The 23,983-nt window shown below is 43.9% G+C and overlaps 5 protein-coding genes across 5 annotated transcripts; 4 read left to right on the forward strand and 1 right to left on the reverse strand.

The window, feature by feature from the left end:
* Positions 1–8,158: 8,158 nt before the first annotated feature.
* Positions 8,159–8,525, forward strand: F5891DRAFT_948975 (ribosomal protein L49/IMG2; the record flags this gene model as incomplete). The annotated part of the gene is made up of 2 exons (XM_041374839.1): positions 8,159–8,293; positions 8,349–8,525. 2 exons carry the CDS (start codon positions 8,159–8,161, stop codon positions 8,523–8,525), a joined length of 312 nt encoding a protein of 103 aa, XP_041228033.1.
* Positions 8,526–8,739: 214 nt separating this feature from the next.
* On the reverse strand, positions 8,740–10,604 carry F5891DRAFT_978758 (uncharacterized protein; the record flags this gene model as incomplete). The annotated part of the gene is made up of 5 exons (XM_041376812.1): positions 8,740–8,752; positions 8,811–9,650; positions 9,701–9,832; positions 9,890–10,251; positions 10,305–10,604. 5 exons carry the CDS (start codon positions 10,602–10,604, stop codon positions 8,740–8,742), a joined length of 1,647 nt encoding a protein of 548 aa, XP_041228034.1.
* Positions 10,605–11,966: 1,362 nt separating this feature from the next.
* On the forward strand, positions 11,967–16,213 carry F5891DRAFT_978759 (uncharacterized protein; the record flags this gene model as incomplete). The annotated part of the gene is made up of 15 exons (XM_041376813.1): positions 11,967–12,046; positions 12,103–12,288; positions 12,344–12,617; positions 12,831–12,846; positions 12,983–13,242; positions 13,299–13,465; positions 13,652–13,917; positions 14,017–14,342; positions 14,503–14,540; positions 14,590–14,987; positions 15,037–15,213; positions 15,383–15,404; positions 15,453–15,589; positions 15,765–16,085; positions 16,155–16,213. The coding sequence occupies 15 exons, from the start codon at positions 11,967–11,969 to the stop codon at positions 16,211–16,213; spliced, it is 2,727 nt and encodes a 908-aa protein (XP_041228035.1).
* A 1,673-nt stretch (positions 16,214–17,886) lies between these two features.
* F5891DRAFT_1186575 (uncharacterized protein) lies at positions 17,887–18,413 on the forward strand (the record flags this gene model as incomplete). The annotated part of the gene is made up of 3 exons (XM_041366718.1): positions 17,887–17,966; positions 18,032–18,220; positions 18,275–18,413. The coding sequence occupies 3 exons, from the start codon at positions 17,887–17,889 to the stop codon at positions 18,411–18,413; spliced, it is 408 nt and encodes a 135-aa protein (XP_041228036.1).
* A 2,396-nt stretch (positions 18,414–20,809) lies between these two features.
* Positions 20,810–22,879, forward strand: F5891DRAFT_1186576 (uncharacterized protein; the record flags this gene model as incomplete). The annotated part of the gene is made up of 6 exons (XM_041366719.1): positions 20,810–21,181; positions 21,525–21,881; positions 21,952–22,145; positions 22,199–22,364; positions 22,425–22,573; positions 22,624–22,879. The coding sequence occupies 6 exons, from the start codon at positions 20,810–20,812 to the stop codon at positions 22,877–22,879; spliced, it is 1,494 nt and encodes a 497-aa protein (XP_041228037.1).
* Positions 22,880–23,983: the final 1,104 nt, after the last annotated feature.

Genomic DNA, 23,983 nt, shown 5'->3' on the forward strand with positions numbered 1-23,983 from the left:
ATACCGAGTTCCGAGTTCCGGACACCCGATACCCGAGACCCGAGACTGCCGGGTTTCGGGTGTCGGGTGTCCGGAACTCGGAACTTGGGAAAGTTTGGGAAGATCAATACAATTTGATTCACAATCAAGTTGATTGACAAACACATTGACTTAACTATGTTTGCAATATATTTTTGTTTAGACATACCGAGTTCCGAGTTCCAGACCCCCGGACCCCGAAACCTGAGACTGCCGGGTCTCGGGTCTCGGGTGTCCAGAACTCGGTATGTCTAAACAAAAATATATTGCAAACATAGTTAAGTCAATGTGTTTGTCAATCAACTTGATTGTGAATCAAATTGTATTGATCTCCCCAAACTTTCCCAAGTTCCGAGTTCCGGACACCCGACACCCGAAACCGGCAGTCTCAGGTCTCAGGTATCGGGTGTCCGGAACTCGGAACTCGGTATGTCTAAACAAAAATATATTGCAAACATGATTAAGTCAATGTGTTGTCAATTAACTCGATTGTAAATTAAATTGTATTGATCTCCCCAAATTTCCCCCGAGTTCCGAGTTCCGGACACCCGATACCCAAGACTGCCGGGTGTCGGGTGTCGGGTGTCTGGAACTTGGAACTTGGGAAAATTTGGGGAGATCAATACAATTTGAGTCTTGGGTATCGGGTGTCCGGAACTCGGAACTCGGGGGAAATTTGGGGAGATCAATACAATTTGATTCACAATTGAGTTGATTGACAAACACATTGACTTACCCATGTTTGAAATATATTTTTGTTTACACATACTGAGTTCTGAGTTCTGGACCCCCCAACCCCAAAACCCGAGACCCAGCAGTCCACAATTCTGGGGTTCAGGGGTTGGCAAAATGTGTATGAATATATGAAAGGTTGAATGAAACATTTTTGAAAGATGTCTCATATCAAATGTTAAGTCCCGAGTTTCGAATTTCGGGTTTCAAGACTCCAGGTTTCGGGACTCGGCACTCCCGAAATCCAGAAGTTGAAACTCGGGATTTGACATTTGATATGAGACATCTTTCAAAAATGTTTCATTCAACCTTTCATATATTCATACACATTTTACCAACCCCCAAACCCCAGAATTGTGGACTGCCGGGTCTCGGGTTTCAGGGTTCGGAGGTCCGGAACCCGGAACTCGGAACTCAGTATGTGTAAACAAAAATATATTTCAAACATGGGTAAGTCAATGTGTTTGCCAATCAACTCAATTGTAAATCAAATTTTATTGATCTCCCCAAATCTCCCCAAGTTCCGAGTGCCGGGACCCCCGAACCCCGAACCCCGAGACTGCCGGGTCTCGGGGTCGGGGGTCCTGGAACTCGGAACTCGGTATGTAGAACAAAAATATATTTTAAACATGGGTAAATCAAATTTTATTGATCTCCCCAAATTTCCCGAGTTCCGAGTTCCGGGACCCCTGAACCCCGAGACCTGGCAGTCCACAATTTCGGGGTTCAGGGGTTGGTAAAATGTGCATGGATATATGAAAGGTTGATTGAAACATTTCTGAAAGATGTCTCATATCAAATGTCAAGTCCCGAGTTTTGATTTCCGGGTTTCAGGACTCCGGGTTTCGGGACTCCGGGCTTCAGGACTCAGCACTCTTGAAACCCGGAAATCGAAACTTGGGACTTGACATTTGATATGAGACATCTTTTAAAATGTTTAAACCAACCCTTCATATATCCATACACATTTTACCAACCCCCGAACTCCGAAATTGTGGACTGCCGGGTTTCGGGGGTCCGGGGTCCCGGAACTCGGAACTCGGAATTTGGTATGTAAGACAACAAAAATATCTTTCAGGGTTCAGGGGTTAGTGAAATGTTTATAGATATACGTAGATTAATTCAAACATGTCTGAAAAATTTCGTTCATCTCAAATGTCAAATCCTGAGTTCCGGACTTCGGGACTCAGCACCCGGCAGTCAGGGTTGGGGGTTCGGCACTGAAAATTTGACATTCGGGTGTTCAGGTTTTGGGTGATATCTAAATCAACAACTTCGAGTTCTGCCAAAGCGTGAAACTTGAAACCCAGTGTGCAACATGTTGATTTTTCATTTATATCACACAAATCATCGAGTTCCGAGTGCCGAGGGCTGAGACCCAAAGCCTGAGACCTGAAAATATGTACACAACATGTCCATTTTTCACTCACTGCACAAATCACCGAGTTTCGAGTGCCAAAGTGTGAAACTTGAAACCCAGTGTGCAACATGTCCATTTTTCATGTACATTACACAATTCATTGAGTTCCGAGTGCCGAGGGCCGAAACCCGAACCCCGAGACCTGAAAATATGTATGCAACATTTCCATTTTTCACTTGTTGCACAAATCACCGAGTTTCAAGTGCTGAAACCCGAAACTCGAAACCCGGTGTGCAACATGTTCATTGTTCATTTACATTACACAGATCATTGAGTGCCAAGGGCAGAATCCTAAAACCCGAAGCCCAAAAACATGTATGCCACATGCCCATCTACTCATTGCACAAATCACCAAGTGTCGAGTGCCGAAACCCGAAACCCGGTACTTCAAATCAGTAGTCGGGTACTTGGTACTTGGTTCTGATACTTGGTACCCGAGAATCAGTAGTCAGGTACTTGGTACTTGGTTCTAATTCTCGGTACCTGGGAATCAATAGTTGGGTACTCCAGCCAATAGTCCCGAGTCCCGAGTACTGATATTTGGTATTCGGTAGTCAGGTTTGGAACTTGGGTCTTGGTTTGGTTATCATTTGACTGAGATATTGGTAGGCAATATTGGCACTCGGAGCTCAAATACTGACTATCAACTATCAAATGTCGGGACTTGGTAATCGGTAGTTGAGACTTGGTGCTTAAATGGATATTGCATATATACATAAAAATACAAAATATGTTCCTATGTGTTCATTTCTAGGTGAACAGACTTTGGAATTATATCTCAATCATCTATTCAACAATAGAAACAATGTATCAGGAGCTCAGGACCATAGGGTAATCCTTTATTGTATAGTGTACCTCCCCCTCTTCTGGTGGTTCACCCGCTGGGGGTTTTTCCCTGTAAAGCTGGACCTCAAGGACTGTAGGGAGTCTATTCCTGAGCATATTCGGAGTAGATATATCATATAACCAGCCCAGGACACACAGGATCCTTCTCCAGGAACAAAGCATAGACAATTGCACTTGTGACATTTTTTCACAATTTTCAGTATCTTGCCCTTGCATCCATGATCCAACCTTTTAATATATAATGAGCATAGCTTATATTCTTGCTTCTTATGACCAAGATCAGCTCACAATAGGCTGGAGTTTGTGAGCTAGTGTGCATACTTGCCATTTTGCCTGATAAGGGGCCCATGCCTTCAAAACATTGAATCTTCATAATCAGAAACCTGGGGTACATTTCAAATATCTTAAGTATCATAGACATAAATTTACAGACAAATCAACCAAGAATTGAGTACTGAGGAAGTGAAATGGGTAAGAAATTGAGTGTGGGAAACTTCAAAGACCCAAAGCATCGAAAATGGTTAGTTGAGCAGTGGTAGGACTTTAATGCTGGGTCAACTCATATTTTCACTATATCCCTTCTACCCACCCCCTACCCTCAGGGCAGTAGGCAGTATGGGTTCCTTGGGTAGTTTACAATCTATCCTACATATTTGTAATGATATTTTTGGCCTGAATCATATATAAATGTGACTTTGTATAAAAGATGTCTACTGTCACTCTCCACACATCATTTTGCCTATCATTACATCAATCCTTCATGAATATTTCTAAGCTTTTAAGCTATTATAATGGATGTATATGGGTGTTATTCCAGGTCTCTGATCACATCACAGGCTTGTCATGTTGGATATCTCGACATAATGTGCAAGTCTCGCTATTAATATTCATTCTTTATCTTTAGACTCACTTACTGCACACATGTATTTCATTTGTCATTATTGATGTTTTGGATTTCTTTAGCTTATATCTTGGTCACATGGTAACCAATGGACGAGAAAAGACTACAAATAAACTCACCTAGACTCGGACTACAACCTTGATTAAGCTGACTACTGATTCCCAGATACTGAGTATCAAAACCAAATACTGAGTACCAATTACCATGTACCAAGTACTGCGTAATGAGTAACAAGATAACCAATTGACAAGAAAAGACTACCACTACACTCACCTGGACTTGGACTACAACCTTTGGTAAGGAGTTAAGCATAATAACAACTTTCATTTTTTCATTATTGCTGATGTTTTGCTGAATGACAAGGAAAGACTACCAAATCACTCACCTTGACATGGACTACAACTGTCATTTTTCATTATCATTTGCCTATATTGACTACCGAGTCTCGAGTACCAACCACTGACCACCAATCACCGAGTGCCGAGTACCGAGTACCGATAGGGAATAGTGTGGGTGAACCACGGGGTATGAGTAGCACTACCCCCACCCATACCCCATGATATACCCACACCCACCTTGTGGGTGTGGGTTTTTTGGTGGGTATCAGGGAGAAACTACCGAGTCTTGAGTACCAACCACTGACCACCAATCACCGAGTGCCGAGGACCGAGTACCAAGTACCGAGTCCCGAGTCCCGAGTCCCGAGTCCCGAGTCCCGAGTCCCAAGTCCCAAGTCCCAAGTACCGAGTACTGACAAATACAATTCCCAGGTTATTTGAGCCCTACACCAATGGATAATACATACAAATACAATTTGTGTCCATTTGAAGTACTGGGTTTCAGGTTTTGACACTCGACACTTGGTGATTTGTGAAATGAGTGAAAAATGGACATGTTGTGTACATGATGTTGGGTTTCGGGCTTTGGGTCTCGGCCCTCGGCACTCGGAACCCGATGATTTGAGTAATGTAAATGAAAAATCAACATGTTGCATGCCGGGTTTTGAGTTTCGGGTTTCAGCACTCAAAACTCAGTGATTTGTACAGTGAGTGAAAAATGGACATGTTGTGCACATATTTTCGGGTCTCGGGGTTCGGGTTTCGGCCCTCGGAACTCGGAACTTAATGACTTGTGTAATATAATTGAACAGTGGACATGTTGCACACCCGGTTTTGAGTTTCAGGTTTCAGCACTTGAAACTCGGTGATTTGTGCAACAAGTGAAAAATGGAAATGTTGCATACATATTTTCGGGTCTTGGGCTTCGGGTCTCGGCCCTTGGCACTTGGAACTCGATGATTTGTGTAATGTAAATGAAAAATCAACATGTTGCATGCCGGGTTTCAAGTTTTGGGTTTCAGCACTCAAAACTCGGTGATTTGTGCAATGAGTGAAAAATGGACATGTTGTGTACATATTTTTGGGTCTCGGGGTTCGGGTTTCGGCCCTCGGAGCTCGGAACTCAATGACTTATGTAATATAATTGAACAATGGACATGTTGCATGCCGGGTTTTGAGTTTTGGGTTTCGGCACTTGAAACTCAGTGATTTGTGCAACAAGTAAAAAATGGACATGTTGTGCACATATTTTCGGGGTTCGGGGTTCGGGTCTCGGACCTCGGACCTCGGAACTCAATGATTTGTGTGACGTAAATGAAAAATCAACATGTTGCATGCCGGGTTTCGAGTTTCGGGTTTCAGCACTTTAAAACTCAGTGATTTGTGCAATGAGTGAAAAATGGACATGTTGTGTACATATTTTCGGGTCTCGGGGTTCGGGTTTCGGCCCTTGGAGCTCGGAACTCAATGACTTGTGTAATATAATTGAACAATGGACATGTTGCACACCCGGTTTTGAGTTTCGGGTTTCGGCACTTGAAACTCAGTGATTTGTGCAACAAGTGAAAAATTGAAATGTTGCATACATATTTTCGGGTCTCGGGGTTCGGGTTTCGGCCCTCGGCACTCGGAACTTGATGATTTGTGTAATATAAATGAAAAATGGACATGTTGCATGCCGGGTTTTGAGTTTCAGGTTTCAGCACTCAAAACTCGGTGATTTGTGCAACAAGTAAAAAATGGACATGTTGTGCACATATTTTCGGGGTTCAGGGTTCGGGTCTCGGACCTCGGACCTCGGAACTCAATGATTTGTGTGATGTAAATGAAAAATCAACATGTTGCATGCCGGGTTTCAAGTTTTGGGTTTCAGCACTCAAAACTCGGTGATTTGTGCAATGAGTGAAAAATGGACATGTTGTGTACATATTTTCGGGTCTCGGGGTTCGGGTTTCGGCCCTCGGAGCTCGGAACTCAATGACTTGTGTAATATAATTGAACAATGGACATGTTGCATGCCGGGTTTTGAGTTTTGGGTTTCGGCACTTGAAACTCAGTGATTTGTGCAACAAGTGAAAAATGGAAATGTTGCATACATATTTTCGGGTCTCGGGCTTCGGGTTTCGGCACTTGGCACTTGGCACTTGGTTATTTGTGTGATATAAATGAAAAATCAACATGTCACACACTGGCTTTCCAGTTTCACGCTTTGGCACTTGAAACTCAGTGATTTGTGCAGTGAGTAAAAAATGGACATGTTGTGTACATATTTTCGGGTCTCGGGGTTCGGCCCTCGGCCCTCGGCACTCGTAACTCTATGATTTGGGTTATATAAATGAAAAATCAACATGTTGCACACTGGGTTTCAAGTTTCACGCTTTGGCACTCAAAACTCGGTGATTTGTGCAACAAGTGAAAAATGGAAATGTTGCATACATATTTTCGGGTCTCGGGGTTCGGGTTTCGGCACTTGACACTCGGAACTCAATGAATTGTGTAATGTACATGAAAAATGGACATGTTGCACACTGGGTTTCAAGTTTCACGCTTTGGCACTCGAAACTTGGTGATTTGTGCAGTGAGTGAAAAATGGACATGTTGAACAATGGGTTTCAGGGTCTCGGGTTTGAAAAATAGCATAATAACAACTTTCATGTTTTCATTATCATTTGCCTATATTGACTACCGAGTCTGATAAGAGACCCCTTGGATGATTCATTGCTCAATGAAATACTACCTGATTGGAAGTGTGCTGGTTATCAGATATTCATTTGTCGACTCCCGGGTCCCGGAACTTGGAAGTCGGTACGGTTGACCCAAATTTGGGTGGTCGGAACTTGGCATCTCATAGGGCAACACAAGCTTCACACCCTGGATTCCAAATTCTGCAAGACAACCTGTGCACCATCAAAGGCCATGTCAGGAGATCACCTGCTGCTCCGGGAACTCAGGAACTTTGATTTATTACCTCCTCTGAGTACGGTTGACCCAAAGGTTGGTAATCGGAACTTGGCTTCTCATAGGGTAACACAAGCTTCGCACCCCGGATTCCAAATTTTGCAAGACAACCTGTGCACCATCAAAGGCCATGTCAGGAGATCACCTGCTGCTCCAGGAACTTGGTAACTTTGATTTTATTACCTCCTCTGATTTGGTTGATGTACAACTACCTCAGCTCCATCGTGTTTACAATTATGATACACATGGGCCCACCCATCTATATTTTATACCACCCTCGGCCCACCCGTCTAATACAACATCCCATACAACACCCTCGGCCCACTGGTCTAATTAATATGCGTCTGGGCCCACCCGTATAATACAATATTGTATAATACCCTCGGCCCACCCATCTAATTTAATATGTGTCTGGGCCCACCCGTGAATGTGATAACAAGTACCTACCCATCTATCTCATACACATCTACCTTAATACACCCATCTGCATAATATCCAACTACCTCGGCCCACCCGTCTACCTAATATTCATGTACATCGGCCCACTCATCTACTCTATATATCCCCTGCATGGGCCCACCTGCCTCCATCGGGAATAATTTGCCTCCCGGCCCATCCGTCATAGTCGAGGATATTTTTATCATGGGCCCATGGTCCGCTGGCCCGTATCATACGGGATATTATGCACGTCCGTTCCCTCGTATTATACGGAAATAGGTCACTGTAATATGTGGTTCAACTCATGTGATCTTAAGTTTGACTTTGTCATGCTAGAGCTCAGTTCAGTGACCAGTCTCACCACATTAATGTCGTTCATCACTCACAGCTGCTCACTAGCCTGACTTGTAAGTTGTTCAATTTTTTTGCGTGTCGTTCGACTCATGTAATCTTAAGTTCAACTTTGTCACGCTAGAGCTCAGTTCAGTGACTAGTCTTACCACATTAATGTCATTCATCACACGAGCCACACCCTACTTCATTCAATGCAATTCTCATGGTTCCTTGCCCGTTTATACTAATGTTCGCAATGGTGGCACAAAATATCTCGTTACAATCCGCAACGTCCAAGGCCAGCTTAACGTGATTCCTGTCTTTCTTTCTTTCCTTTTGTCTCGTTTTCTGACAGCATCTTTAGTCTCTCGCCAACGACTTAAAAAAATCCCTCTTCAGCCACAATTCTCCAGAGGCCAATCGACTAAAAGTTCAGGCCATAGCACAAAGGCATCTTGTCATCATGGGTGGCCGTTGGAAGAATGATGTGATCAGTTGGCTCACGTCCAAGGGTTTTTACATATGTACTATCATTATTTAATTACATTTTTACCCATTGTCTTCCGACTCACAGCCTGACTTGTTCGATTTTTGTGTGCTGTTTGACTTCACATGATCTTAAGTTGGACTTTGATGGGTCACATTAACTGATATTAAGAAAACAAATGTCATCACAATAACTACTACAAGTTCTAGGTTACAAATAAGACAGAGTATTGAGGCGTAGTGTATTACACTGCAAGAAATGTGAAATATCATTTTTTAGACCTACAAATATCGATGTTTAGCGGGATGAAACGGTATTGAAAATTGGTGGAAGACGTACTTTTTCCCAGAGATCGCTTCCACCATACCTTTGCGCTTGCGTTTGGAAGTGACTGCTTTGGTGTTATCACCAATCTTGTTAGCATCTTGCACTCTTGTTGATGGTCGTGTAATGCGTGCTGAACGTCTTCCAGGAGCACTAGACACTGGTGGAACACTTGCTGCAGGAAGCAGAGTGTCAGGTGCACTAGAAACTGGTAGAACACTTGCTGCAGGAAACAGAGTGTCCAGTGTGGTGGGAATTGGTGTGCTGGAAACAGGTGGAAAAGAATACGAGTCGGTGGCAGCTGGAGTGGTCACAGACCTGGAGAGTGACGACGGGAGTGGATTGTAGATATGTGGTGGGGTGAATATGGGTGGCTTGATAAGTGATTCTGTAAATGGCGGAGGAGGATTGATTAATGGCGGAGGAGGGTTTATGAATGGCAGAGCAGCCATTTGCATGTCCTGGCTTTGATTAGGCCACCATTGACCATTTAGTTGATCAGCTGTCATTGGACAAAGGGTAGAGATGAATGCATCAATCTCAGCTTCAGAGACTGGAACATTGGGGTCCATGAGAGAGTCGTAAGGGAAGATGCACATTCCAGGAACTTCGGGGCCTGAGTCATTCTGGGTGTTTGGCAGTGCAAGGTCAGAAGTCGCTGGAGGAGACGAATTGTCAGAAGGCGCTGGAGGAGATGGATTGGGACTTGATGAAGACTCGGATGACTCGGAAACTTGGTTGACATGACCGAAAGCACTTCTCAAGTGCTTTTCAAATGGCACTAGGTACTGTTCATGGAAGTTTGGGTTGGAGGCCTTGAAGCTGAGGCTGTCTCGACCTTTGCTGTGGTGAAAACTAAGGGTAAAATGAGATTAAGTTTGGCAATGATATTAACATCCACTTACCTTAGAGTCATGACATCCCCTTTGCACATGGGATCAGGACCCCCCATGACAAGGGTATAATGCCAGCCACCAGTCAGCATTGCCAAGTCTTCACAAATCTGTCCCAAGACAATGGGCAGTTCTTGAATGGCACTATATCAACATGAATCAATATGTCCTGCTAAGGCAAAATACAACAAAAAAACTAACCGGTAAATTTCCTCTTTAGTACGTGTTTTAGACATATCCAATCTCCTGGCACTGTTGATCCATGTGGTCTCCTCATGAATCTCCGCCTTCACGTCTTCGGACTCAGTGGCAAAACAACTGTTTGTGACCTTCTGCACAATAGCGATTCTCTTCTTGGAATCAAGGTGATTTTCCTGAACATTGTCCTCTACCAGTGGTTGCATCTTCATTTTGTAGTGCAATTTTGAGTAGACCTCAATTTCCTTTAGGTCACGAACACCACGAGCACGCTGGCATAGAAGCTGAGCAAGAGCTTTGCTTGTTGACGTGGCGCCAGGTGTCGTTTTACTTTTTGCATTATTCCGGAACCATTCTCTCAATTTCTGCTAATGTCTTTAGCGACTACTCTTTCAGGACAACCAACAAATGAACTCACTTTCCGTCGGATTTCATTTGCCTCTTCAAGCTCAGCTTCTTGTTCTGGAGTAAGTGGCAGTGGGCTGATCTTGTCACTGTTAGCGTCACCGCTGTCGTCATCCTGACAAACATTTTCGTGCAGAGGTTTACTGGTAGGTCCCCAATATCTGAGGCATTCTGGAAATTGACTAAACCACCTTGGAAACAGTAGCTCATAGAAGCAAGTCAATTTTTGCTCTTTCTGCATTTTAAGAAACTCAGGTAACTCCTTTTGAAGCCACTCAAGCTCCTCTGGTGTGGTCCATTGTGGAGGCGCCATCTACAACTAATCCCCATTAACCCAGCAATGTTTGAAATGATAAAATATGACACACCTGATATATTTGTGATTGAGTTCATTCCTTTTGGTCAATTGGTGAGTTTCTGGGAGCGAACAAGGCAGAATTCATTTCTCTAACCAATCACAATTTTAGCGGATGATTCCGAAGCATCTAGACCAGCTAAATTTTCCCACTTTCTCCCCACCCTTTACTTCCTAACACTAGTACTATCCTTTTTCCCAGACATGAACCAAGACGACGGCTCCATCAAATGTGAATGTCATGGGCGCTGCGTGCAAATGCTGCCACACCCATGCTTTACGGTTGAACAGTTTCTACAGGCCATTTACCTTGTGCAAAGTGGACAAGGTAAGTTTACTTTAGCAGATTGTTGTCGCACTGATTATAACGCACTCGCAACAGTTGGACCAATGATTTCACCGCAACCTATCAGCTGGGAATGCAACCCCAATGATGCTGACTGTTTAGTTCACGTTTTTTATTGTAGGTGCTGCATCTATGGTCAGTAGTTTAAATTTAGATTCAATATCATGGACTCATGAGCATGCTGCACAGCCCAATGACCTCGTGATGCCGGATCACAAGTAACACCCGAGGAAGACGTGCCAGCCGCTGATGCGATCAATCAGTCATTGGAGAGTGATGACATCAGCTACTCGGAGCCACCCCAAATTTGTACTTATTATGAGGATAGTAGCGACAATGAAGCTTCTGCTCCTCATGGAGAAGGCATTCCGGACACTGGTGAGCAAGCACCTGACTGTGATGTTGGAGAGGCTTCTGGACATGAGACGGACAGCATTTAATCAGTGTTCTGGATGTAATTACTTGTTACCTTCGTGTTGTATATACCGTCCTTTTATTCAAGTCAATGTATATCATGTAGAAAGTGTACGTTCATGATTGACATATCAATATGCTTGATTTGATTGTTTGAATTGGTGAATTGTTTATTGCAGGGTTATGAATAGGTGTGGGTTTTGGTCTGACCACAAGTGTGTTACAACAAGGGACTAAATTCAGTGCTTGATGGCTGAATGTGGTGGTAGGACTTTTATTTAATCCAATGTATCTCAAGTAGAAAGAGTGTACATTCATATTATCAACATGAAAAATGGGCTTGACTTGTTTGTTTGAACAGGTGATCCATTTATCACAGAGCTATGAGTATGACATCAATACTATATATCGATTCGACCTACAGGAGTCCGAGTTTTGGTCCTACCAAAATGCCAACAATGTAGTTTTGCCACGCTCGATGCAAAGGTTCATTCAATCATTGCTTCCTTTCAGTTTTCAACCAACACTACCGCTGCCACAATCACTACTCTCTAGTCAAAATGGCTCGACCCCTTATTTGTAAAACAACTGAGGCTAAAATAGTTGCTGCACGTGAAAAGCGAGCCCGCTATTATGCTAAGTATGTTTAGCCTTTTCATTAATTTCTGATACGGTTCCTGACAAATGACGGTAAAGTCACAGAGATAGCATTCTTAAGAGACGCCAGGAGCTTCATAGCTCCAAAAGCAAGCAAGCACGGGCAGAGGCAAAACAATCAAAGGAACTCAGCAAAGCTATTGCAAAAGCCTTGCGTTCCAGCGACACTGACTCTGAGTCTGACAATGAATCCGACAACTCATCAGATGAGGACGAAAATAAGCTGTATGTTTTGTTTATAAATAGACACAAGATAACACATATATATAATGTTCCACAGAAACGACCTTCCGGAATGTCTACTTGTCATTAAAAACATCAAGGACAACATGTTGAAAACGATCGGCGATGACCCTTGTGTATTTGCACAGGGCATCTTACAGGCCTATGTCCAGAGCATGATGGTGGATGATTGCTCCACCAAGGGTGATATCTCCATCATCGAATCTGCAATGGTCAAGGTTCAAAAATCACTCGACGATACAATTGCCGCACAAGATCAGATACTCAACTTTTGTGGTATCTCACCTGAGTGGCATGCTGCTGACTCGCTTGTGCGTTTCTTGAAGACCGTGCTCACTTATTTAGAGGACTTGCTATTTCTTGCAGTTTATGAAGGCATTTGTGGGCTCACTGAAGCTCACATGTTTGGGGAACTGATGTATCAGAAAGGTGTCCGCATTTAATTTTTGACTAATTGTACAACTTCATTACACGTCTTTACACGTCTTGCTACATACCATGAAAATTTCTTCTGTTGGTGGCAGTCATTAGTAAGCAGCTGTAAGCTACTGGCACACCACCTGCAACACCGGCGCTTGCCTTCACGAGTACATGGCCAAGGCCAACAAATGACGAGCTGAGCTCAAGCAATATCGCCAGACATTCTATGCTCACAATAATGCTGCTGCACGGGCAGCACGTCATCAGGAAAATGATACTCCACGAGAGAATCGTGACGAGCACCAGTACAAACACGCTAGCTTTGAGCAGAGCTTGAGTGGTCGCCTTTCAGTGTCTACTGCATATTACATGGTGTCTGATCCATCCAAACAACCCCAGGAAGCAGGCACAGTAGACGACACTTTGATCGAGGAGTTTGATTTTTCAGATATCCAAGCTGACCACTACTTCAGTGACAATTCTGAGGAACCGATCACATGGAAATGGACAGCAGCGGTATGATTCCCATATCCTGACATAGATCTGATTTCAATTTGATCTTTTTTCAATAGGACGATCCTCTCCGCGTATGGTACTCTGATGCCAAACTATTTCTTGAAGAGTTCATTCGCCTTGAGGGCCATGGAAGCCACACTCAAGATAGCTGCTTCTGTGGCAGCAATGAACCATCCCTGTACAGATGCAAGGATTGTCATGGCATTGAACTAGTGTGCCGCCAGTGTGTCCTACACACCCATCAGTGGCAACCATGTTACCGTATCAAAGTACAAATGTTTAGTTTCAAAATCTCTGCTTACTCACAAGATTTGTTGCAGCATTGGAACAGATCTTTTTTTCAAAAGATATCACTTAAATCCTTCGGGTTATGCATTCAGCTTGGACATCACATTGGTCTACGATGCAGCAACCCAACTCCACCATTGAATGATGATTTTGTCATTGTCGACGTCAATGGTGTTCATGCCATCGCACTTGATTTCTGTGGTTGCCAAACTGCTCAACTCCATGTTACTCAACTACTCCAAGTGCGCTTATTCCCTGCAACAACCATCAAACCTAAGACCGCCACAACATTCCGTGTCCTTGAATACTTTCAGATTCTGTCGTTCAAATCAAAAGTGTCTGCCCTCGAGTTCTATCAGACGGTGGCGCGATTGACTGACAACACAGGTATTCACATCTCAAAGGCATGTTTTGCTATGCTTGCCTGCTAGACAACTAACAAGCAAATCCAGGACCGTTATGATGCTTTCCTCCGCATGATATGAGAATGGCACTTTTTGAAGCAGATCAAACGGTCCGGCCAGGGCCATCAACCTGGAACCATTGCTGCTATGGAACCTGGTGCCTGTGCAGTTATATGCCCAGCTTGCCCCCATCCAGGAAAGAACTTACCGGATGGATGGGAAAATGCTCCGCCTGAGTCAAGGTTCTTGTATGCGCTCTTCCTTGCGATTGACGCAAATTTTCGACTTGCTCGGTGGAATTTTTCCTCAGATGCTGTTGATCCTGGACTCAACCATGGCTACGCATTTTTTGTCGAGGAAACAGCGTACAAATCTTTTTTAAATTCACGCAGAGGAATATCTCAAGAGGTGAGTCATAATTATTGAAGTGAGATGATTGTCAACATGTTTTATTTAGAAAAGTACATGTTCAAGTCACAATGCAATCAATCTGGCTGATACCAAGGTGTCACGTGGTCTCGCAGCGACCGGTGCTGGCACAATAGATTGTGCATGACACAATTTCAAGCGCCCAAACTCCGTTGGTGACTTACAAAAAGGCGAAAGGTAAGCATTCACATTGTCCGTGTTGTATTTGTTTTTCACATATTCACAGGTATATTAATATGGATTACATGTTCTTTTCGAGCATGCAGTCAGCGTCAATGCTCCAGGTGATCAACATATCCTACAACATCGCATGTCAATGGAGCAAGAACCTCCGGACTTGCATGTCCGCTTTCCCTCAGCAGCATCACCTGGCTCACAACACGAAAACCATAACATTTCTAGTACCAAAGTTCCATCTTCCTGCTCACATCTTGAGTTGTCAGACTACCTATTCATTCAATTTCATCAAGGGGGTCGGGAGAACCAATGGCAAGGCCCCAGAATGTGGATGGGCCGACATCAATCCTATTGCAACTAGCACTCGTGAGATGGGTCCGGGTTCAAGGTGCGACACCCTCAATGACCATTTCAATGACTGGAACTGGAAGAAAGTGTGCTTGATGGGTAAGTTGTGTTAACTAGAACAATAATTCTGATCTTTTATTTGATTTAGGTAAAACTCTTGCCTGTAAGCTCAAGGCTGCCTTACCGGAGGTTCTTGAGCGCAGGCGTGACTTAAACGACTTTGAGGCTGCACTCGATTCCAGCCAGTTAGCTTGCTGGAAGGAGGACGTCGTGGCTTGGGAAGCTGAACGTTCCAAACCAAATCCTTTCGAACTAAAGGTCACCAGTGAGTCTATTCCTGCACATGTGATTGTACCTATCTAATTGAGTATCATAAGCCATGAGCCCAGCATCGGTTCGCTTAGCATTGTCAAAGGCTGAGGCAGACAATATAGAACATGGCACGAGCTTGTCTCTCCATGATGATATATTGCCTTTGATGCTCATTTCATCAGGGCTAGATCTTGAAGACCAGCAGTACGTCACTTATTTACTGTTGCGAAGATTATTCTAAACTTTTCTTAGGCGATGTCTTGCATTTGAGGCCGGGAAGATCGGACAACATGCCACCAATGCTCAACAAGTGACGTTGATCCAATGCATCAATTCCCTTCATCAACGCATTGACACATGGTCATGTGTACAACTATTGTACATGCCATGTGTGTCACGACTTCATTCATCTGATGACATCGCCACCGAACAGAAGGTTCACAAAATCATTCTTTTCCTCCCATCTGCGATACCCTCTACTTTACCCTGCGACAAACACTTGTTGAATCACGAATGGGATTTGCGCGAGGCACAGGCCAACGATGCGCTGAATGATATTTGCAGTGTCCCATTTGTATAAGTACAAAGACACTTTTATTCGCGGTCAATGTGCAAACACTCATGCAACTGGAATAATCAACAATGTGGACAACCGGATTGATGCCCTCACTGCCAAATACAACGCAGCGCGGAATGTGCTTGTCAACCTAGCACCAAGGTTGCACAAGGACGACAACTGGCTACTCACTTTCAAGCCACTCGATCGCGCAAAAGATGCTGTCCTGCTGAGACAAGACAATGGCACAACAGTTGGTCAACAAACAGTGTCCTGGATCTGGAAGACACGTGGAGTGTCAGATAACATGGAGTTTGGCTTACAGGACTGTGAGTACACGTAATATGTTTTTTCTCGTTTATTGAATCTGTTACAGCTTTGCGTGTTGAATGGTGCAGGGCCAGAGCTTGAGCACATTGATGGGAAGAAGAGGTGCAGCTACTGCATGAAGAAATGAGGCACGTGCTTGCTTTCTTCGAGTGGCAGGCTGTTTGGTGGGACTTGCAGGGTTCACGTCGCACTTTTGGGTCACCAGAGGCAGCAGAAGGTGCAGTCGCATATGCACATCGGCAGGCTTTGCTGCGATGGAGCCTGGCTTCCCATTTTAGGTCTTTATGGGGGGCTATTCCACCGTCTTAATGTCCCAGCTGTTTTTTCACCCAAATACAACTTGTTGTGTTTGTTTTCAAACATATCTGAATTGGGAATCACGATCGGTAAGGTACCTATTCATATAAGATCTCGAATTGTCAAACAAAGACTCAAAGTGTTCCTATCATCAAACGAAGACCGTCTCTGTCAGCCTGAGAAAGATCACGATCACTGATCATAGTATCTGTAAGTGGACAGTGGTGTAGCGTGCAGTATGCAGTGTGATATATCACCCCAACGGCACACGTTAAGCCAACGGCGCTGATATAACATGACCTCTCGCTAATGACAACAATTGATATATTATACACACAGGATGTTGTGGATTGAGGTGACATTCAACAAAGTCGGGTGTGGATTCATGCCAATTCCTGCCTGCAGAATTGATGCCTGTGTGGTAACTAAAAAAAACTCGTGAGGCATGTAGTAATCGAAGCTTGACAAATTTGAAAACATATGTCAGTACATTAAGTTTACCATCCAGGCGAGGATCAGGGCCTGCGCCAATGACAGTCCATTCAAAGCCTGCCATATGCTGGATAGCCTGCAGAAATTGTGAGATAGGACCAGTGCATTCTTCGAGCGCCCTGATGCAAAATTTGTCAGAAATATAGTAGATAACCCACAGAGGAAGGAAGGTCTGACTTCGCATACTGCTCATTTGTAGGACACACGCCACTTCCCTTAAGTCTCCGAAGAATAACTTGAGCCTTCAAGTCTTGCTCTTCTTGTACTTTTACTTTACACAAAGTGCGAACCTCTTGACTAGAAGCATCATACGCCTTCCTAGTAAGCTCCTTCATGCCTCGGAGCCTTTCTTCCTTCATGGCCAGGGCACCTGCCTCGATTTCCTTCTTCACCATCTCTTGTATGTTGTCTTTGTACATCATTTTCGAGAACACCTCAACCTTGCTGTGCACTCGTGTGCCCTTCGCTCTACTTCCCATCAGCTTTGTGATCGATTTGGTCATTGTGTTCACAGCCGCTCTACCGCTCTTCTGCGACCGGTTATTAAACCATGTTTGCAGTTTCTAAAATTTCCAATTAAGTGCTCGATCGTGTGATTTCATATGAGGTGAGCTGACCCTATGCCTTGTGTCTACTGCCTTTCCTAACTTGACATTCTGTTCCTAGCTAGTTAGTTTAGGTCCGACTACTATCAATATTGCAAATGACATTGAACTATGTAACACTACGAGTTTGCAAAATGATTCAAGCTATTGCTCTCACTCAAGGCTAGAGTCAGACATTTGATAGCAGTCGGACTGAAACTAATAACATTATACCTAGCTAGCTATCAATACAAATATAAATCTATGATATATCACAACACAGTTTAACTGGCTAGCTAGGTATAATGTTATTAGTTTCAGTCCGACTGCTATCAAATGTCTGACTCTATGGCACGCTCAAGAAGCTACTGCTTCTTTTCAACCTTTTCTATCAACCACCACCGCAACACTACAGCCTCTCAAAATTATGCCTCATCCTTCTATTCATAAGACACTCGAAGCAAAAATGCAAGCAAGTCGTGAAAAAAACCGATGCCATTATGCAAAGTAAGTCTAACTTACTTTTATTAATTGTGTCCAGTCGTCCCTGAGTCAACCAATTGAAGAAACAGAGAGAGAATCTTAAGCCGGCGGAGAGAGCTTCATATTGAAAAGGACACGGGGCCATCAGAGCTCCAGAAAGCTGCTGAAAGATTCTTACATCGCTATGACTCGGATGAAGAGGAAGATGAAAATGAGCTGGAGATGTCAGATGATTCCGGCAATGTTGAGGAGAATGACTCGGATGACAACATAATACCGTATGTCATCTTATAAATAGACAATGACATGAACATAAAATTAATACCCAACAGATCTGATCTGCCAGGATGTCTGCTCGCTATCAAAAGGATCAAAGACGACATGTTGTCTTTGATCAACGAACCTCGTGCATTTACCGAGGCTCTCTTGCTTCAGTTTGTCAAGAGCATCACATATACAGATGACCGTTGACCTGCACCAAACTGGTTCGGTGCATGGATGACTAATGCTCTCCCATGAGCCTAATACCCTAGAAATCACTACGAAACCATTTCCCTCTATTCTAAAGCCAGAATGCAGCTCAGACAAATATTTCATTTCATCTTTTCAATGGAACTTGGACAGGCTGAATATTTTTGTATATTTAATTCTGCGATGAATTTTGCTTAGTCATCCTCAACAATGACTCAGGCTGAATCCCACACATGTCAGGTGACTGTGAAAAATAGTTCTCGCGTGGGTTACCCTGGGAAAACTTCCTCAAAACCCTAAATACTTGCCTCGCGTCATTTTCTCATTCAACAAAGTGACATCAGAACGGAACACCAATGATCATGAATATTTCTCTTGCAGTGCACAATCAGCCTGTCACATGACCCTTCAGTCACATGATGCTAAATCACATGATCTTAAGTCAGGTGACTTTTGATCCAAATCAAGTGATGACAGAACACTCAGCCCAAGCATGCTGACTAATGCTGACTAATTATGGTCTCATTTGGTGCAACATAAGCAACCCCTGCAAAATGATTTTTGGTACCGCTGACTAAGCTCACCCCTCATAGATGGCGGGAAAATGTAGCACAGCCACCCTTTTTTTTGTATATAAGACCCAAATTTTTGCCCAAAGAAGAGAGCTTTTTAGCCCCACTTTCAGAATAAAATTGTGTGTGAAGTGTGATCATTGTCAACAACAGTGACCAGGGCTGTCAAGTACCTTCAGCAAAGTCATTGTAACCAGTAGTCAGCCAGCAACTTTCAGTAACCAGCAAGCCCCTAAGCTCATCAGCATCAGCATTCAGCAACACCCTTAGCTCATCACCACCAACGACGACCAAGACCTTGAGCTCACTGTGCTCAACGACCGACAGAACTTTTTATTTTTTATTTTTTCTTCTTTGATTTTCTAGTTTTCTTCTTTCTCTTTTTCTCTTTTCTCTCTCTTTCTTTCTTTGTCTTTCTTTTCTGTCACTCTTTTGTTTTAGTTTTTCTTTTTTTTTGTTCTTTCGCTCTTTCTCTCTTTTCTCTCTCTCTGTGATCCTCTCTCTTTCTTCTCTTTCAAGTTTCAGTGCTAAGCTTTCATTCATACTTTCAGAAGCTTTTGTGTTGTCTCTTTCATCCATCTAGACTCCGAATAGTTTAGTGGGGAGACTTTAGGGATTGACAGTAACACTTGACCTCACTCATCTGAGTAGTGATACTGAGCCAGGATCTTCCTTGTCTGCTAGACTTTAGTTGTTGAATAGGGGACTTGGTACTGAAACCAAGGACGTCCGTTCCTGATTCTGTTTAATACTCATCGTGAGTTCCTTGGCAGCAGGTTCAACAGTGAGCTAAGAGTTCTACTGAGCATTGATTAGTCTTGACCTTTGATTCTACCTGTTTGTGCTGAGGGGGTTGATTGCTGTAATTCCACACAACTCTTTCGAGATACAATTGTTACAAGGCATTGTTGTTGAAGGAAGGTTTGAAGAGGTGTCTTTTTTTCTTTGTTTCTTTTTGTCATCACCATACCGTTGGGTTGACTAGTTTTCTTTCGTCTTTCAATCACTGCCATACTGTTGGAGTGATTTCATTTCAGTTTCATTTTTGTTGGATTGACTGCATTGTTGCTGACCTTACAGAAGTACTGTGGTCTGACATAGCTTGGGAAGTGTAAACAGCCACCCACGAACGACCACATTATCAGCCATTGATATTTGTCTGAATCGCTGACCATGCGTGGAGATATTTGTTTTTATAGGTGTTTATCTATAGATCATCTATCTAAGAAGACACCGTGCTGACAATGGCAATAAAACCATTGTCACAAATATGGTAGCCAAGGTCCGAGACTTGCTCAATCAAGCCATCCCTATTCAAGATGAAATCCATGATTATTGTGGTTCCTTAGCAGCCGAGTTTTGTGCGGCTAACACGGTCTGTCGTTATCTCAACACCACACTTGCATATTTGGAGGATATCGAGTACTACTTTGATGTGGAGGGAATTTTGGAGATCTGCGTTGCTCACTCTATGGGGGAGTTGATGCATCAGAAGGGTCTTCGTGTGTGAGTATTGGCATTGATTCAGTTCTCAACTATCTAGTATGCATTTGCATGAATGTAGCTACATGAACTTTTCAAGCAAGCAAATGCCTTGCACAGCACAATGGAAATTACTGAAAGATGGTTTAGTGCGCAGCTATGGTGTGGTGTACACACTTCATGGAGAATCCGCAAAAATTACTATTAGGTAGCATATAGACTAGAACAGCAGATTGACCAGACACGTGACATTATTTATGCTTGAACTCTTACTGCGAAGTAATATGGCTGCATGAATAAATAGTAAGTCTTCAAGCACTTCCTTGAGTCTGTATCTGAGTCATGGGTCCAAGCCGCCAGCAGTGTGACAAGGGACTTAAGCGCCAGTGGCATGTGCTGAACGCAGCACACCAGGCCTCCCAGCGTCAAAATCTCTCAGCTGCACGTCAACAAGCCATGCATGCACCACAAGAGACCTCTGGCGACCACAAGCTGCACAAACACATATCCCATACTATCACAGGACCTGGACGTGTTGCCATGCGCACAGAGTATTTTGTAGGCCCAATGACGACGCCAAATGTTCCTGCAGTAGCCCCCGGCTCACCACTCAACGATAATGGACACAATGAATTCAATGTTGTTGATGCTGCTTACATAGATTATCTCGCAGAAACCGACAAGGGACCTAAAAAGCATAAACGCACAGCAGGGGTGAGTTCTTTTTGTGTGTGAGTTGTGTTGTTCAAGTTTTTGTGACTGATTCTAACATTGTGTAGAATCTCCTGATGTCCTCGTGGTTGCTGGAGTGAGATACCTTCCTTCTTGAACTGCTTCGACTGGATGGCCGCGGTGATTATATCTCTCAATATTTATGTCGAGGTTGTGCAGAATGCCCACTCCCTCCTCTCTATCGGTGCAAAGATTGCTTTTCCACAGAGTTGTACTGTCAATGATGCACTGTGGAGAAGCATCGTGCAAACCCATTGCACAGAATTGAGGTATGTACTGTGTTTTTGGTCTTAGGAACACGTTTACCACAACTTTCTTTTCAAAGCACTGGAATAATGGCTATTTTGCCCATACGACACTCAAAGTCCTTGGACTACGTGTCCAGCTTGGACATCCCAGCGGGGAGTGTTGCTATAACTCATCCACAGCATTTTACGACGACTTTGTAGTGCTCAATATCAACGGTGTGCATGAGATTGCCCTCGACTTCTGTGCATGTGAAATTGCACAATCTCCCATTGTTCAGTTGTTGCATACATGGTGGTACCCTTCTACAACTGTTGATCCAAGGAGTGCCACTACTTTCCGTCTTCTACACCACTTTCATATTCTCTCCTTTGAGTCCAAGGCATCCACCTTCGAATATTGGCAGACATTGGCTCGTCTCACCGATAACGCAGGAGTAAGTCCTCCCAAGGCAAGTTCTTGATGTCACACAGCTTGTTTTTTGCTTTCTGACTGTTCCATTACAGGATCGTTATGAGGCGTTGCTGAGAATGATAAAGCAGTGGCGCAGCATCACTCTCCTTAAACGATCAGGTTATGGACATGACCCTGCTGGTGTTTGCGCTGCTACACCAGGTGCCTGCACAGTGTTGTGTCCTGCATGTCCCCAGCCAGGAAAGAACATGCTGGATGACTGGGAAAAGGCCCTGCCTGAAGTTCAGTATGTTGTCTAGTGATTTTCTCTGCAGGATACTGAAAATGGTTATCATGTAGTTGGAAATATGCCCTTTTCCTGGCAATTGACGCAAACTTCCGTTTGGCAAGGAAAAATGTATCCTCTGACGAAGTCGACCCTGGTCTGAGTTGGGGGTTGTCATACTTTGTTGAAGAACACGAATTTAAATCATTTCTGAATGAAGCAGGAAGACTGCCTCAAGAGGTGATTCTCCTCCCTCCCTCCCCAAGTCAGGCATACTCATATGATATCAATTTTGATCAGAAAAGCATGTACGCTCGTCACAGTGCTGTGAATCTTGCAGACACGAAAAATGCACGAGGTTTGGCGGCCACAGGTGTAGGTACAGTGGACTGTGCTCGTCACAATCTCAAACGACCATGTGCAGTTGGCGACCTCCAGAAGGGCGAAAGGTACACGACCCTTTCGACCCTAATACCTAAATTGACTTTACATATGATAGATACATTAATATGGACTATCTGCTCTTCTCAACATTGCAACAGACTCGCGACATCATGGTTCTCAACATATCATATGATATCACTTGTCAATGGAGTAAGAACCTCTGGGACCGCATGTCAAGATATCCCTCTGCAATTCATCTTGACCTCAGCAACAAGACTATTGTATTCCTCATCCCCAAGTTTCACCTTCCTGCTCACATTGCTGCTTGCCAAATTACATTCTCGTATAACCTGATTGAGGGCATTTGTTAAGACCATGCACAAAGGGTAGGACTGATTCTGAGGGGCTTGGCTTCAGCTCGTGCGCTGCGCCCCTTACCCGAGTATGTGCCCTTAATTTCAGATTGGTGTCCGAGGAAAGTCCAAAGACGTCCAAAGGCATCCGAAGGACATCTGAAGGCGCGGGAAACTTCGGAAGGACTTTCCGGACGGGTACAAGTAACTTCCGGATGAGTGCGGGAAAGTTCCGGAGGAACTTCCGGAAATTACAATGGGGTTTCGTCCTAATACAGATATGTGTAATGGCTACTCAGGACTTGTCCTGAGTAGAAGCAAACAGAGGAAAGGCTGCAAGGACAAAGTCCGAAGTAGAATAGGTCCGGAGGACCGTGGGAAAGTTCCGGACGAACTTCCGGAACTTCGGAGGAGCGGAGGAGCGGAGGAGCGGAGCTCTGGCCTAGGGAGAAACTCCCTAGGCCTGAGATGGATATCAATTAAGTTGGAAGACTAGAACTGATATGAGGACTTAGAGTGAAGACTAGTGCGAGGACTAATATGATATTCAGACTGAGGTACTACAAGACATATACATGAGTTTATATACTAAGAGAAATAACAGAAGGATCAATAAGCAGAGTCCGAGGCTATGTATGAAGCATATGCAAAGGTTGACAAATGTGAGTCGGAAATGAACATAGGTTAACAGATCAGTAAGCATACCGGTAATAGATATAACCGAGGTACCGGTAACAAGGAATACCGGATAGGCTGTGTTAACGTTATATGCACAGGAAATGAATCAAGAAGCTTATCGTATATCGGATAGGAAATGTATCTATATGTTGGATAGGATCGCATCGGATGTGGTCCGGATGAGATGCGTGGATATGCAAGATATAATATTAGGGCAATGGGACAAGGGTGAACGATGCAGGCTAGCTGCGAAGGTAAAGGGATCTGGATGTGGATGTGCGGAGGTGCAGGGATCCAGATGGATAGAGGACTGCAGACATGGATAGGATATCCGAAGGTCCGGATGAGGCGTGGGAATATTATCAGATGTAGGTCCGGAATACGGGATATGACAGCATTGGTCGAACTGATGGCGAAGCTCCTGAGTGTGGTTGGGCCAACATC

Source organism: Suillus fuscotomentosus (assembly GCF_016647785.1).
Source record: "Suillus fuscotomentosus strain FC203 chromosome Unknown F5891scaffold_17, whole genome shotgun sequence".
NCBI classification, from domain to species: Eukaryota; Fungi; Basidiomycota; class Agaricomycetes; order Boletales; family Suillaceae; genus Suillus; species Suillus fuscotomentosus.